The sequence below is a fragment of the Sus scrofa genome, chromosome 12 (assembly GCF_000003025.6).
Source record: "Sus scrofa isolate TJ Tabasco breed Duroc chromosome 12, Sscrofa11.1, whole genome shotgun sequence".
Classification (NCBI taxonomy): domain Eukaryota; kingdom Metazoa; phylum Chordata; class Mammalia; order Artiodactyla; family Suidae; genus Sus; species Sus scrofa.
The window spans coordinates 20,293,082-20,309,729 of NC_010454.4; the positions used below are offsets into that span (position 1 = coordinate 20,293,082).

The 16,648-nt window shown below is 48.1% G+C and overlaps 1 protein-coding gene across 9 annotated transcripts in view; it reads right to left on the bottom strand.

The window, feature by feature from the left end:
* The window catches only part of ATP6V0A1 (ATPase H+ transporting V0 subunit a1), a 55,734-nt gene that overhangs the window by 4,673 nt on the left and 34,413 nt on the right, over positions 1-16,648 (bottom strand). For 3 of the 9 annotated variants that reach the window (XR_001299858.2, XM_013980945.2, XM_003482977.4), the window contains exons 15-21: positions 15,914-16,032; positions 15,191-15,407; positions 14,420-14,527; positions 9,390-9,497; positions 8,480-8,497; positions 3,705-3,822; positions 3,226-3,397 (exon numbers count right to left, since the gene is read on the bottom strand). Coding sequence is in view for 7 of the 9 variants with exons in the window: in XM_013980945.2 (XP_013836399.1) it covers positions 3,226-3,397; positions 3,705-3,822; positions 8,480-8,497; positions 9,390-9,497; positions 14,420-14,527; positions 15,191-15,407; positions 15,914-16,032 (860 nt within the window). In the remaining 2 variants the exon portion in view is untranslated. Of the gene's footprint in view, positions 1-169; positions 352-3,225; positions 3,398-3,704; positions 3,823-4,419; positions 7,150-8,479; positions 8,498-9,389; positions 9,498-14,419; positions 14,528-15,190; positions 15,408-15,913; positions 16,033-16,648 lie in introns of those variants that run through there. The other 6 variants (XR_001299859.2, XM_005668802.3, XM_005668803.3 and 3 more) reach the window with 4 other exon arrangements.

Consider the following 16,648-nt stretch of genomic DNA (forward strand, 5'->3'; position numbering starts at 1 on the left):
CAGCCATTTTCAGGAGGCTCAGCTGTTCCCACCCCTCAGAGGAATCCCTGCAGTCCTGCCGGACTGAGAGGACCCAGGAATCCTCGAGGCACATCCACACTCGGCCAGGAGGGGGCACACAAGCACCAATTTCATTCACTCCTTTTTTTTTTTTTTTTTTTTTTTTTGGCAGCACCCAAGGCATTTGGAAGTTCTGGGGCCAGAGACAGAACCCAGGCCCCAGCTACGACCCGAGCCACAGCAGTGACAACGCTGGGTCTTTAACTCGCTGTACTACCAGGGAACTCTGTCATTCATTCTTTTTTTCCGTGGTGGGGAAGATGCTTCAAACAGGCCTCCAATGATAGGATTCTGAAAGTTGTACAAAGGAGTTTTTACTGTCTTTTCTCTTCCACCCGATATTTCCACTAACATCCCCCCCACCCCTTGCAAGGACGGTATGCTTGACAAGCACATTCCCTGCCAACCACATCTGAGAGGCATTCAGGTGGTAGCACATGCCGCCCCATGGGGTCTCCCTTCTAACAGACTGAAAGCAGATCTTTACAGGGCCCACGGCCAGAGGCTTCTCCACAGGGCAGCCACCATCTGCACGCGCACGAGGGCGCACCGTGACGGTTGCTTGGTCTGTGCATTATTTCACATTTAATCACAGCCACCTTGTCACGTGAACATTTTCCTTGCTTTTCACATGAGAGAAAGTGAGGTTCGGAGAGGTAAATGCTTTCCTCAGGGTCACCCAGCCAGTGCCTGCAGAGTTGGAATTCCAACTTGGCTCATCTGATTCTGAACCTGCTCTCTCGCTACTCCTCCCTTCCTTGGGTCATTCACGAGGACATGGAAGATGCTGTCCCTTGAAGGCCACAGGTGATCCTGAGGAAGAAGAAATCCTTCTGGCAACTAACCATGACTCCCAGCTACTTCAGCTTACTCTGGAGGTGGGGCCCCAGCCCTGGTGGCCCTCCTGGCATCATGTCGTGCCTGGCTCCTGCTCTGACAGTTCTGCTCTGGATCCTTGACTGCTCCCCACCCACCCAGGGGGGAGGCAGCAGGCTCCCCATGTGGGCTGGAGTCAAGGTGGGGTGGTAACTGCTCCCTCAAGCCTGGGGCTCAGGAGACAGAGAAGAGAAAAGGAAGGAAGCCAAGAGGGCAAGAAAAAGTGAGTCACCACAAGCTGGCAGCACAGATGTCCCCTCCCACTAAGTGGCTGAGGAAGTGTGCTGGGGAGAGCGTGTGCTGATAAGCTGAGAGTGGTCCCTGGCCAGCAGTCTGAGCCACGCAGGCAGCCGCGCTTACTCCTGGCTTGCTGGTAAACAACAGCTGGGCGGGGAGGGGGAAGCAGCAGGAGGGGCCAGGCCAGAGAGAGCAATGAGGACAGATTCTTCTAAAGGAGCTTTTGAGGGAAGAGTAAGTCCCAGCCACAATTCGCCCTCACCTGCCTCCCAGTTCCCCTCTGTGATTTAGAATGACAAATGGCAGAATCTTTGAGCAGGCTTAGCTGTAACCAAGCCAGTAGAAAAAACAAAGATAGGAAGAGTGGGGAAGGAGTTCCCCTCATGGCTCAGCGGTAATGAACCCGACTAGTATCCATGAAGATGCACATTTGATTCCTGGCCCTGTTTAGTGGGTTAAGGATCCAGCATTGCCATGAGCTGCAGTGTAGGTTGCGGACAGCTCAGATCTGGCGTTCCTGTGGCTGTGGTGTAGGCCAGCAGCTATAGCTCCAATTTGACCCCTACCCTGGGAACTTCCATATGCTGCAGGTATGGCCCTAAAAAGACAGAAAAAAAAAATTGGGGAAGAGGTGGTTTCTAGGGTTCAGATTTTGGTTTTCTTCAGGTTTGGAGAAGTGGACGGAAAAAGAAAGTCAAATCCCCGTCTGAGCTGGAGATCATCAACACCACAGATGTTGCCTAGGGGTTCCCAGAGGTAGTGTCAGTGAGTTTGTGAGCCCCTAAACTGGTAAAATTGAGTGTGTACATACTGTGGGGAGGTGTTTCTCTGAGGAGAGGGTCTAGAGCTTCTAGAGCCGCTGGACCCAAAACAGAGAGGGAGAATCACAATGTACAGGAGGAACTGGAGACTCAAAGAAGTGGGCTTTGGAGTTCCCGTGTGGCTCAGTGGTTAATGAATCCGACTAGGAACCATGAGGTTGTGGGTTTGATCCCTGGCCTCGCTCAGTGAGTTCAGGATCCAGTGTTGCCATGAGCTGTGGTGTAGATTGCAGATGGTGCTCGGATCCCGCGTTGCTTTGTGGCTCTGGAGCAGGCCGGCAGCTACAGCTCCGATTACACTCCTAGCCTGGGAACCTCCATATGCCGTGGGAGCAGCCCTAGAAAAGGCAAAAAGACATTAAAAAAAAAAAAAAAAAAAAAAAAAAAAGAACTGGGCTTTGAGGGAGGGCAGCTAAAGCATAGGATGCCTAGTTTTTAGTATGAGTATGTCCCATGCACATTTGGGAAATATTTGCAGTAAAAAAATTATTCATTCTTTATCTGAAACCCAAATTTGACTGAATGCTCTGGAATTTTATTTTCTAAATCTGGCAACTTTATCTTGAGGTCATGGAGTCACAGTCCAGACCAGATCCCAGCTCTCCCACTCCCTGTGACTGAGCTAATCTCCATGCAGAACCATTAAGAGCCACAAACTACACACACACACACCCTAAGAAATCCAAAACCTGCCCTCCTGAAGAAGCTGCTTCCGCATACTGAGCTACATGCTGTGGGATCAGGAACCCCCTGCGCATAGAGAGCTGCCAGGCGTCCCACCCAGAGACACTGGCATGATGCCAGAATAAGAGGAGAAAATGAGGGCACAGTGTGCTCTAGCACTTTCCTGGACTTAGAATCTCTTCCAGAGCTGCTTTCATTGCTGTGAAGATAGGAAAGTTACATGCCAGCACAAAAAACCCCCAAACAAACAAACAAATAAACAAATAAAACCCAGCAGATTTTTTAAGCCATAATCAAAAGCAACAAAGAAGGCTAAAGACAACAGAGGAATTCTGACAGCACTCTTCAGAGAACCCTGCCGGAGGCCAGGAAAGTGAGCTGTGCTCTTCCATGGACATTTCCTGAGGCTCACTACCAAGTAGGCCCCTGGGGGTAAGGATGTGAAACCAGACACTTCCTAGCGTCCCTGGAGTCCGGACAGAAGTAAAACCACCCTCAGTGCATAGTGCAGCTAAGGACACGGCCCCGGCCCCGGGCTGCCCCTCACCAGTGTAACCGCAGCGCGTGGAGGAAGGCTGAGAGGCCCTCCATGATCAGGAGGATGGCCACGGTCAGGGTGGCGAAGGCGGCAAAGATGAAGAACAGCGCCAAACCTCCTGCCAAGCTCTTCACGCTCAGGCCGATGTGGATCACCATGGTCCAAAGCACCTCAGACAGCTCTGGGGAGCGAGGAGAGACACGACGGGCGGTTCAGTCGGGCCGGGGCGCCGTTGCACCTTGCATTTTGCTCTGCCCTCCCTCAACCGCATGCTCCTCACCCCTGGCTTCCTGCGGCCTTACCAGCTAGGCTGGCAAAGCACTGATGCTCCCCTCTGGACATCACTCTCCCTGGATTTAGGAGTCAGTAATTCCAGAGCCTCTGCGAAATTTCTGATCTCTTTAAGCTGTGCCGCCCCCATCCCCTCCCGCCCGGAGTGTGCAGAGAAGGGGAGACAGATAGTTCTGACCTGAGAGCAATATACTCACGAGCATGAGCAAGACTGAGGGCCCAGAGCCGCAGGTAGGAGGCGGTGTTGGAGATGCAGCCCAGGCAGTACTCAATGGTGTGGATGGCCTGGTGGACCATGGTGTCTCCAAAGTCGAACTGTCATGGGAGGAAACCAGAGAGAAGCTATAAGGCTGGGAGGGGAATGCGTGGGGGTCTGAGCACTGGCACTAACAGCAACCTGGACCAGGAGCCCCTGGTGGGGATTTCAGCTATGCCATCGTCCCCAGATATCCCGCTTGGCCCAGCCCCCAACTTGGACACCCCACGGCCTCTCAATACACTACATTTTAACGAACTACATCCTAATGAGTCCTTCTCAACGCATTTGCTTTTCCTTCCCGCTGGGCGGTCAGGTCAGGCGTGAAGTGTTCTCGAGGTAAGTGCTCTCAGAGAAAACAGCTGCCGGGCAGCACCTGCTCTGCTGACCTCTGCCTTCAGTGCCCAAGAGCAAAGCCCCTGCTCTGAATGAGCCAGGAGAGCAGGAAGGGCTGTTCCTGGGGCTGCGTGTCAGGGGACAAGCCACCAGGCTGGAACTGCCTGGAGAAGACTAAACCTCTGCAGCCACTAATTTTTACAACATGGTGGCAGCAAGATCACCTCCTTTTACTTTTGAGTCTTCTGAAAAGATTACATTCTTTTGGCAGTGACATTCTGGCAAAAGTTTTTTTTTTTTTTTTTTTTTTTTGCTATTTCTTTGGGCCGCTCCCACGGCATATGGAGGTTCCCAGGCTAGGGGGCTCATCGGAGCTGTAGCCACAGGCCTACACCAGAGCCACAGCAACTTGGGATCTGAGCCGAATCTGCAATCTACACCACAGCTCACGGCAACGCCGGATCCTTAACCCACTGAGCAAGGGCAGGGACCGAACCCGCAACCTCATGGTTCCTAGTCGGATATGTTAACCACTGCGCCACGACAGGAACTCCTAAAGTTTTATAAATTCCTACTTGGGCAAATTGATGAAGACCAAACAGGACACTTATTTTGTTTTTGTTTTCTTCTTCACTCACTTTCTTCCAGTTTTCAACATCAAAAATTATTTCCGGAACAAAGGGCAGGGACTGGAGCGAGCGTCCGGAAGCTTCCTCCTAGGACTGCTCTGAGCTCGGCTGCAGAAGCACATTGGGTGCCACACTTGGTGTGCCAGGTGCTTCTCCTGGCCTCTCACTCTTCCGGGAGCCACAGTCACTGAAAGCCAGGAGGCTGCTCCCCTCCCTGGGGCCTCCCCACCCGGCCCAGACAAGGCCCCCAAGAGCAGAGGCCTGCTGCCTAATGGGCCTCCCAGCCTGCCCTGCCACAGGCCAGAGTCTGTTTTTCACCAGTTTCTTTCCAGACTCACATGACTTCACCCCCAAAAGATACCAGAAAGAACTGCCTTGAGAAATCACACGAGGGCAGGAGAGGAGGGCTGGCGGGTAAGGCACTAACAGCCAGGGCCTCACGGGTGTGCTGGTGGGGAGAGAGGCCAGCTCCAACTCGCCATCTCTGGGCGACCGCCCTTTTCCCTTACCTCTGACTATCTACACCCAGAGTATTTCTGGGTTTTTCTTCCGAAACAGGTTCTTCAAGCCTCCTAGTTACCATGAAAACCAGGGTGAGTCTAGGTACCCCAACAATGCTGTTAAGAGCTCTGGCCATCACTGCTGGCTGTCACCCCAGAGCCCGTGCTGAGGAAGGACAGGACCATGGCTCCAAGGAGCACAGAGCTTTACCCAAAGCTCAACGAAAGTGGTGACTGCGGGGCGCCCCTGGAACCAGCCCCTTTCAGCATTTTTACTCCACCTTGAATTTCTCCCATTAACAAAAAAAGCACAGAGATGGCAGAGGAAGCTTCCCTCTCTTTCTCCTCTCCACCATTCCCGGCTTCCTGCTTTGTAACCCTCGGCAACTTTTCTTACCTACACGTTGGAGGAAAACAAGAAGTGGGGTGAGAATTAACGGAGGACCAGCCAAGCACCTGGGAGTCTGTCACTGCCCCATGAGTAGCTGCGACTGACCGTGAACCGCTGCAGACGCCCTGTCAGACTACGGCCCGGCTGCGCCTCCTCCTCCTGCGCCCTGGCCCTGGCATTTGCCCTCTGGGCTCCACGCACCTCCCTGGTGGCTCGCCCTCCCCTCTGGCCTGGAGGGTCTAACAGATATTCTGCGTCCTGCCTGAGCCTCTGCAGTGTCTGCCTCTATCACCTTGTCCTCCCCCGCCTTGAGACACTCCTACCTCTCTGGACGGTCCTTCTCAGCCTCCACCTTGGTTGCTCCCTCAATGCGGGGGTTCCTGCCTCAGCCCTCACACGTCTCCTGTAGCACTGCCGCTCAGGCCTTCAGCGGCCATGGAGGGACCCCCCCAATGGACACCACTTCTGCACTGCCTGTCTTCAACCCGTTGTGCCCCGTCACCTCCTGCTGCACCACAGGAGCTTCCAACTCTCCTCCCAAACTAAACTCATTGCTCTCGTCTGACCCCACCACCACCTACTTCTGCACCCTGTCCCATGTCTACTAGAGGTCATACTAGTGCCCAGGCACCCAAACCTGGAAGTCACTCGCTCTGACTGCCTACATTCATGAAGGCACTGAGGTCTGTAGCTTTTACTTCCTTAATCTCATATTGGTTCCCTCCTTTCCAACTCCCACTGCACATGGCCTCTCAATTCTTTCCTGACTCCCATCAGACTAGTTAGTCTCCAGACTGTGTCCCTCCTCGTCCAGTATATCCTCTCCCACCTCCACTAGGGTATCTCAGCAGTGGCACCCACTCTGTTACCTGCAGCTTCACCGCCCTCTGATGCTCCTCCTTACCCAAACACTCTGCGACGGCAGGTGTCTGCCAAACTCCAGTCGCACTTCTCACCAGTCCCCTGACCCCCGACTCTTGGCTCCAGCCAAGCTGAATACATGTTTATCCCCCAAATGTGTCCCTCTAACACAGGCCCCTGTGTCCTTATGACAACTGTATATACCGATGGGTCTGCATCCCCTCCTTCCCTCCACAGAGACTCCTCTTGACCAGACTAACCTTGGTAATAACCTCCTTAGGGAATCCTTTCCCGGTCTCCTCCCCCACATCCCCCAGCCCACCCAGGGTCTGTTACATGTCCTCTTTCTTTGCTCGCACAGCATGCTGGGCACACCCTGATCACAGCATCTGCCACCCAGACTGTCTCAATTTGTCTGGGAGTTCCTTGACGGCAAGGACTATGACTTCTCCTCTCCGTTCCTACAGCACTAAAAAGAGTGGCTGGCACATGGAAGGTGAATGAATGGATGGGCTGGAGGAATGTACCTGGTGAGATGACACAGTAGGGAGAGGTCCCGCTGACCCTTGCTGAATGGTGACAGCCTTCAAGGATTTCCCAATCAACTGGCCTGGCTCTTGTTTGCAGCTGGACTGAGCGCCCCCCAGGGAGAGGGACCGCTGCTTCCACCTGTGGCGTATTTGGGTCACTGTGACAGTTGTCTGAATTTGGCTGAAGAGATCTAGACCACGTATGTGCCTAACGAAGGTAAAATGTTCTAACTACTTAGGAAGCTATTGGAAACTGAACCTCTGAGGGAGCTGGGGGGCCGAGACTGCGGAGGCCGAATTCCCATCCGTCTCATCTGGATGTCAACTCCCCTGGGACATGGCTACAAACAAGGACTGTGCTGACAGGACCAGGGCATTGGTGCTCAACTAGACAGACATTTAGGAAGAGCCCTATTGCCGGAGGCGGCCCTCCTGGGAAGGCTGGGCTCCGCACTAACATGAACACACTCCCGCCAGGCCCTTCCAGGAGGCTCAGGCTGCAACCGTGCGCAGAGGAGTGGCCCTGGACATAGACGTTCCTGGATGCCAGGAAAGGAGCCTCCCTGGCCTTTGGGAAGACCAAGGGCTGTCTGCCCTCACACAGAACAGCAAAGCTTTTCCCATTCCCATCCCACTGTCCGCTTAGGCCCAGGAAAGCCAGGAAAGGGGAGGGTTCGCAGGTTGAGGTATTTTAGAGAGGTTTCGGAGGAAGATGCAAACAGTGCAGCATGTCCTATTAAAAATCCAATTCAAATTTGTATATTGCTAAATGAATTATTGCTGAGCTAGAAGGTCTTCCACTCTGGCTGAGGCCTAAATCTTTAGCCAATTTCCTTTCTACTCTCTGTGCTGGTATAATATGAACTCCCTTCACGCAGATGGATTATTTTTCCTGGGATGCATCGGAGAGGCAAAGACTCCTTCTGAAAGCTGTCTACCTCCCAACTGGGTCACAGGGAAGTAAAGCGGACCCCAAGCGAAGGTCCAGCATTCTCACTCTAAGCATCAAGCCGATGAGGGCAGCAGGAAGAGGCTGGCTGCATCTCGGACAGGGAGGAAGGGTTAGCTTTCTCGCAAGCACTCAGAGGAGCAGGGAGGAAACTGTTACTCCCAGGGGTAGAGCGACCATACATAACATCACAGGAGAGGAAGGCAGAGGCCAATGGGATTTCACTCCCAAGGGGAGTCACTTCAAGAATGCCAGTGCAGACATTACTTGTAGCTCTTGTAAAGCCATTCTCAAGGCATTAGATCAGCAAAGTCAATGAAACAAAGACAGAGGTGACTGACATGAGATGCAGTTAATGGAGATGAGCTTTTTCAGAACATGGGTTCACAAACTGGTTATAAATGGCCAGTGAGATGCAGGATACATGGGTGTCACGTGTGGCCCCAAATAGCAGAGTGATCACAAGGACGGGAAGAGAAGCCCCAGATAAACATGAAGCCAAAGCCAGCTTGTTTCTTACCACTTCGTCCTCGGTAGGCTTGAAAACACAAATTCACACTTAGTGGGAAGCCGCGCCACACACAAGGTTACAAGTCACGAGCACAAGGCTACGGATTGTTTCTCTGTTTGGGGTGGGGTCTGTTAACGTTAAATGGTCTAACGTGTTGGAGGCAAGCCTCCGCAGCATACACAGAAAGCAAAATCAGCAGGATTTAGAGCATTAAGGTACTTATTAGGCATCCCAAGCCTTGCAATTTCTTTTTTAAAAAGTCATATACATGGCAGTCGTGGTCAGACTGCAAAGTCCAGTCCCCTGGGTCCTCAACTCCTATTCTATTTGCTTTAAAAAGAACATAATGACTAGATGAGGTTCAAAAGTTCAGTGCAGGGCCTCTGTAGTATGAGCAGTCAGGCAAGGAGACTGGATTTTAAAAATCTGAGCTTGCAGGTGGTGGCGTAAGGAAAAGTCTAGCTTGGCTCGACTTCACTCTCCCTCTAAAGAGCAAGCAAATGCCATTTTTCTTAAGGCTCAAATAAAACATCTGCAACAAGAGCACATGAATAGAACAGGACTTCAAAAGTACCACTGATTACAGTTCCAAGTGGAACACTCGTGGGGGGTGGGGGGGGCAAAGGATGAAGAGTGGGCCGTGCCTGAGATCTGCACGCAGAGTCCTGCGGGCCTCTTGGAACCCAAGGAGCCGGACAAACAGAACAAGACTGCTGCAGACTCTGCAGGCAACACCTGGAGTTTAAAGCAGGGGCCACTGGAAAGAGCTGTGGTGCCCTAAGAGGTCCAGAAGGCAGGCTGACCCTCAGTATTAGTGTTTTCATGTCTCAAAGAGTGGACAGGAGTGAGGCCACTTAGGTACACAAGACTAGGGCTGACCCAAGGTGGAAGGAGAGGAAGCCCGCACCACTGATCTTACCTCCTCTGCGTCCTCTGAATGGGTGGAGAGCTGGTCATGCTGAATAATCTCAGCATCCTCCTCTGTCGGTCCGTTGCCCACCCTGATCCCACCAAAGTTGAGAGTTCCCTACACAGATGAACAGAAAGAGTAGAATTTGCCTGGGCTTTAAATGTGACATTCTGTGAGGTGGGGAACGGCGATGGTTAGTACATACAAACCTCTGAAAAGCATGTATTCTAACAAAAACAAAACCCAGTCATCGAACAAGCCAAGCCAAGACCAAACCTCTGTTCCCACCCCAGCCACCACCGCCCAGGCCCCACCCCAACTACATTTACCACCTCATCTTGATCAGAAGTAACAGGCTGTGCCTGCTGCATCAGGAGACGCCTTGGCCAACGCAACTGAGAATCCTGCTTGAATGAAAAGCTTAATACGAACAGACTCTCCTAACAAGCGCAGCTTTATCTGTAAAGACTTCAATGGCCCAAGTCTTTCTGGAACTAAAGATTAGACTTTCTAAGAGGGTGGGGAGCCAAATGGCATGGTGATTGCAACCTGGTCTGATACGCTTTCAACAGGAGCCCAAGAGTTCCAGCAATACCTCTCCCTGAAATGTACTGGGTCTCTGCCCAGGAACAAAGGACTTCCTAGGTCACCAAAGGGAAAAAAAAGCTTAATGTACATGGGCCTGTAGCTACAGAATACGGAATTAAAAAAAAAATAAAAAAGGCTCCTTTCCTTCACTGGAGGATTCTGGAGTGTTAACACAGCTCTTTCACAGGCCGGCTGGCAGATGCTGATTGGGCGCTTGCTGTTCCTCGCTCCCCAAATGCAGGGTTTCCAGAATCAGAATTTCTAAGTCAACCTGATTTGGAAAAGTTTGGGTTTGTTGAGGCAAAAGGACTTGTTGGGTACAAAAAAAAAAAAAAAAAAACAGGAAGAACTGGGGTTACGACGGACAGATACCAAAATTAGCGTTAACATGCCACAGAGTGAAAAGGAGCTGAAGAAACAGCTCCTAGACCTACTTCATGTGGTTTCTGTTAGGGGAACTAAACAAGGCAAGAGTTCAAAGTCGGCTCTCCTGCAAAATGGCCTCCGAGCAGCAGCACAAACCAAATGCAAGTGGCTTTGGTCAACCACCTGAAGGTCCCTGCTTGCAGCTTCAGCTGCGGTGTGCACCTCTGACCACAGCATATAACCATCAACCCTGAGGGGTTGGGCAAACTCTCTCTCTAGTCTTCTAGCAGTGGTTCTCACATGCTGGTCAGAGAACCAGTGGTATCAGAATCATCTTGAAAGCAGAATTTCATTTAATAGAGATTTTCAAATATCGCCTCCAGAAATTATCAGTTTAGTAAGTAGGTCTGGGGTGGGGTCTAGAAAATTCATATTTAAAAAAATATTTTGGAGTCCCCATCGTGGCTCAGTGGTTAACGAACCCAATTAGTATCCATAAAGACTAGGGTTCGATCCCTGGCCTCACTCAGTGGGTTAAGGATCTGGTGTTGCCGTGAGTTTTGGTGTAGGTCGCAGACGCGGCTTGGATCCTGAGTTGCTATGGCTGTGGTGTAGACTGGCGGCTACAGCTCTGATTAGACCCCTAGCCTGGCAACCTCCATATACTGTGGGTGTGGCCCTAAAAAGGCAAATGACAAGAAAAAAAATTTTTTTCTCAAGGACACACTGTGTGATTGTTTTAACTGTCCCTCAAAATTGAAAAGGCATGCACAAAAAATGCATGCACCTTTTGAGACAGCAATCTCACTGCTGGGAACATCTACGCCTATGTGAAGTTTTATCAAGATACATGGATAAGGCTGTTTTCTATGTTATTTGGAATAGCAAAGAATTGGGAACAATCTACATGACCATCAACAAGAGAACGATTATGTAATATTAGTACATCCAACAGAATGTTCTATGGAACACTAGGCAACTATAAGATCGAGTATCACCTCAAAATTTAATAAATCAAAGGGCAGAAGAGTGCTCAAATTTAAAGCACAACTGCTAATGTGTATATATACATATACTGTGTTTTATATATATATTTATATATATGTGCATACACATATACATATTTCTATCGATAGATGATAGATATATGCTGGTTTATGCAGAAAAAAATGCAAGGCAAAATCCCCCCAGATGTCAATGATACCCTGGGAGGCAGAGGGCTGGGAACAGGGAGGCTCTCACTTTCAGTACTATTTGCATCTCTAACCAAGTGCACCTGTTGCCTCAATTTTATTTTTTAATGTCAGCAGTGGGCTGTCTGGGTCATGGTGTTATGGGCAATCTTTATGTCTTCTTCCACTTAGCTGTTTTGTTTTAGTGCCCCAAGAAACAAATTTAAAGTTCACCAGGTCATTCTTATGTGTGGTCATACCTGGGAACCACTGAAGCCCCGGGCACCTCCAGGTCATGAAGATATTACACCTGAGATCTCTCAAAATGTGGGCCAAAAGGGCAACACAGGGGTACCTTCTGCACAACACTGGTGACAGGAGAGAACTCCAAAGGACGGGGATGGGTCTGAGGGTTGAGGAGGCAGGCTTCAGGCTTTAAGGCCTAAAGCAGAAAGTCATTCCGGAAGCTTTCCCCAATGGGCAGATGTAGTGAGGGGCAGACAGGTTAAGCCTCCCAGCCAGACACTACTACCTGTCCATTCGGAAGGGAGGGAGTATGAGCTACAGGAAGGAAGATGAGAAACACACATCAGCAGAAAGAAGAAAAGAAAAAACAAACTGTGAAACACTGCTTACAGACAACCAAGAGGACAGAGAAGAGAACAGAAACAGATCAGTGTTCACATCCTCAGCCTCTGAGGTCAAGAATCCAGGGCCCCTGTTGTAGAATGATTGTCTTGAAGCTTTTGGGTTGCTCTCCAAAAACAGATGTTTGGCTAAAGAACCAGTGGGCTAAGAAGAACCTCTGAATGTGCCGGTTTCTAGATTGGGGACTTTTAGCTTGGATAGTATCATACAAGAAGATGCTGGATTGATAAGGATTAGGACTGATCAGCAGAAGCCCATCTTAAATAAACTGAGACTAGCAGAAAGAAGAGCACATGGAAAGAATGCCGATACACAGAGAATATGTGCTTAAGGTAGTTTTTAATTTCTCTTAAGAAAGGAGAGAGTCCCCACTTGAAAATAATTTTAAGCAGCAACATTTAAATATCTTCTGATCCAAAATAATAGCCCTTTTATACTAGTTTTTAGAAGGATGATTACAGCAGTTTTTCTGATCAGAAACACCTAATGGAAATGGTCATCCATCTAAATATTTCATTTATTTAAAGGCGTGTGATGCTAGTAGAATACAATAGTACATGAGCATAATCATTACTGACGAGATTTTAAAAAAATCTTATTGACTCAGTACCTAGAACAGACTGGGCTATGAAATCAGTACATTGTATGATTTTGGTTAAGACATGTTTTAAGGACAAATATTGAAATGCTTAACATACAAAGTGCTGTTACTGAATCATGAGCCAGGACGAGAAGAAGGAAAGATCAAAACAGAAGATGACTTCAGTTATTACAGCAGATGCAGAGTATACAGGAGACACATGGCAGGGAGGAGGTCTCAATGAACAAACAGCTAAGGACACCAGGGCTTCTGAGTCTCTCACAAAAAAGTAGACACGTATATGTTTCCACTGGAAAGAGAGTAAGACACAGCTAAGATGGACCAAGTGTCCAAGCATCACTCTGAAGCAGAACTTTAAAGAGCAGGGAAATCAACTCAAGAGTCACAGAGATGTTCTCACTCCATGTTAAAAAAATTCATCCAATACATGGTCACAAAAATACATGAAAGTGGATGGATGAGTCCAAGAGCTGCCCTCTTGGATGAAGATGATGGGACTTGGAGAGGGTATAACAACCACCTTGCTTCCACAGACATGACTGCACTTACATGTGGAATAGAAACTTAGCAAACCAATGGTAAAGATGATATTGGAATCTCTTCCTAAGAGGTGGAAATCTTGTCATCGTCTCAACGAGTAACAAGGACATACTTTCCAAGAGCGCACATGTCCCACACTCTCAATATAATTGAAAAGAATTCTGCTGCACTGTTTGCCACCTCTTTAAACAAAATGTGATGGTTTGCTGGTTTTAATTCACTCACTGTTGCAGCCGCTGCTGCCTCTAGTCCCTGTTGGCTCGGGGTTGGGCTGACTGGGGCCTCCACAGGCTGCCCTTCCTGATAGTGAAGGGAAGAAAAGAGGAAGGGAGGAGGAAACAAAAGAGGGAGGGGGTGGAAGGGGAGATGAATGGAGGGGACATGGAAGGATGAAGATGGTCAGAAAGGGAGAAGGAGGGTCTTGTAACTCAGCTGCTCTCCAATAGGAGCAACACTCTAACAGCCATATATGAGTCATGCAACAAGATCTTTCGGACTTGACCAGGAAATGTAACAGGTCAGCTTCAATGCATAGCCAGAAATGGACATTTGGCAACCTCAGTGTGTATGTAATCCAGATGCACACACACATACATTAAGTAAACACAAATATGCATGCTGCTTTTTAAAAAGAAAAAAAGTCAGTGTGCTTTAAATCAAATCTTTTCCCCCGGATGTTTTGGTTGGTGAAAGTATCACGGTCTTGTTTTAAAAGAAAACGTCTCAGCGTCAGCCCTGTGGTTGCCCAGGCAAACCACATGAGTGGGTTCACCGTCTGCAGCTCTTACAGCCTTGCTTTGGCTGATGCTGCATCCAGACAGGCCCAGGCTGGGATTTTGCTGAGCACAGCGTGAGTAAAGCATGAGCAGGAAAGGTAAAACCTTATGACTTGTTCTAACTGGGCTACTCAAAGATGAATCTGGGTGTCTGAGCAGCATTTACAAGTTTTGCTTTGTTTTCTTTTTTCATTTCAGCAGGTTCAGTGTTCATGCTGGGATATACCACAAATGCATTTTAAGAGAATAGAGACTTATGTACAACTCATTATATCCAATGAGGAATCACCCTGATCTTTAAAAAAAAAAAAAAAATCTAGTAACTTTCAGCAACAGAAATACACCCACCAAATGCTTCCTCCTCAAATATTGATGGCGAAGGACTAGTGGTTTAATCAGAAGCATCCAAGGTACACAAAGTAGTGCAACCACTACCAGGAAACACTGAATTCCTTTCTGCAAAGCAAGAAAGACAAGGCATGTCACGTTAATCAAACATGGAGTTTCCAACTCCAGCACAGACTTCCCCTACAATAGTACTTTCTTGCCGAGCTATGAATAAATAACACTATCCAGTTACTCAAAATAATTAGCAAATGCTGTGGCAAAGCCCAGAACTGTTCCCCAGGATAAGTTAGAAATTCTATCCTTCCTGGATACAGAAATTATACTTGACCCTCCCAATGAAGGAGGATGGGCTAAATTTAGATCTGGATGTGTGGACTAAAAACCAAATACTAGAGAAAGGGATTTCTTTTCTTTTTTTTTTTTTTTTTTGGTCTTTTTGCCATGTCTTGGGCCGCTCCCATGGCATATGGAGGTTCCCAGGCTAGGGGTCAAATCGGAGCTGTAGCCGCTGGCCTACAACAGAGCCATAGCAATGCGGGATCCGAGCCGCGTCTTCGACCTACACCACAGCTCACGGCAACGCTGGATCCTTAACCCACTGAGCGAGGCCAGGGATGGAACCTGCAACCTCATGGTTCCTAGTAGGATTTGTTAACCACTGCACCACGACGGGAACTCCCTAGAAAGGGATTTCTAAAGGCTTTTCCAGAAACATCTGGTTTCCTGACCTAGGATAACCACCTAAGACAGTCCACCTCTGGGTTGGCGCACCTGTCCAGAATACAGCATCGAATTACCAGAGTCCCCGTAGGAAAAGAGAAACATGTTTATGAAATGGATCAGAAGGCTTGGTGCTTTCTCAGACGTCTGAGCATCATAGGCTGTCCACTTGTAAAAAATAAGGATAACTAAATAGCCAAACAAAGAAGTCATGAAGATTATTTCTGGGATAAATCCAAAGTAGATATTCAGCGGCCTCTTGAAATAACTAAAAAGTAAGAGAGGAGAAAAATGTTAAAGGTGAACAGGCCCAGGATCACGCCTACACCAAATGGAGTGTCCACTACATTTCCTACCAATACTCCCTCAATTCTGGGTTTATCACTTTAAGAAGCAACAGCCTGAGGCACCGGAGGCAACAGAGATAAGCAGGATTAACCATGACTTCCAAACTTTTGTACCTTGAACAGCACCAGTACCACCCTCATTAATTGACCATAAGAAAGAGGTGGGGAAATCTAGCATGTTCTGAGCCCACAGTTCTTAAGTTTCTGTGAGAAACACATGAAGGGGAAAAAACATAACTCATTTTGATGACAATTATATAAGGTTTTGTCAAAGATCTTTAGTACAATTTGCACATTGTTAAGGGACTAATGCTCAGTAAGCCTCATGTAAAGAAATGAGATTTTTATAAAAGCACTTCCTTCCCAAAGATGTTATGATTTCTTTAGGCAAAAGCACTGCATTCTTATGACAGGTCGAACGACTCACATATGGTTGAAAAGGCTCAGGCTGACTCCAAACATCATGTGGATGATACCAAGGATAACAGACATCTTCATCTTAAAGGAGTTGAGGAAGGTCAGCTTATTGGTGGCAATGTTCCAAATCTGTCACAACCCAAGAAAAGGCATTACAAAGAGCTCACAAATGGAAAAATAGCCACCTATTGTAAAAAATTGGTGTTCCCTAAAAATTTTTTTTAAAAGATTTTTTTTTTTATTATAAAAAATTCTAAACATATATGTAAGTAGAGAGAACAGTACAACAAACTCCCATGTATCCACAGCCTGGCTTCAACCACTACTTATCGACTCCCAGTCAATCCTGTTTGATCACAGCCCCAACCCACCCCCCTCCGCCATATTATTTTGAAGCAAAGTCCAGACAGCATTCATTTTACCTGTAAATATTTCAGTATGGATCTCTAAAGGTAAAAACTTATTTTTAAAACAAGACCACAATACTGGTATCATACTCCAAAGCATTAACAATGATTCTTTAGTATCATGAGATAGTATTCAAATTTTCCTGATTGTATCCATTTTTTTTTCCATATGTTTTTACACTTCATTTATTCACAGAAGGGCCCAGTTAAGGTCCATACACTGTCATTGCTGATACAGCTTTTAAGTCTCTGTTCTCCCTCCAGCTGTCCTTTATTATTTTTACAAAATATTTGTGGAAGAAATTAGGACATTTATCTTATAGATGCTCCCACAATCT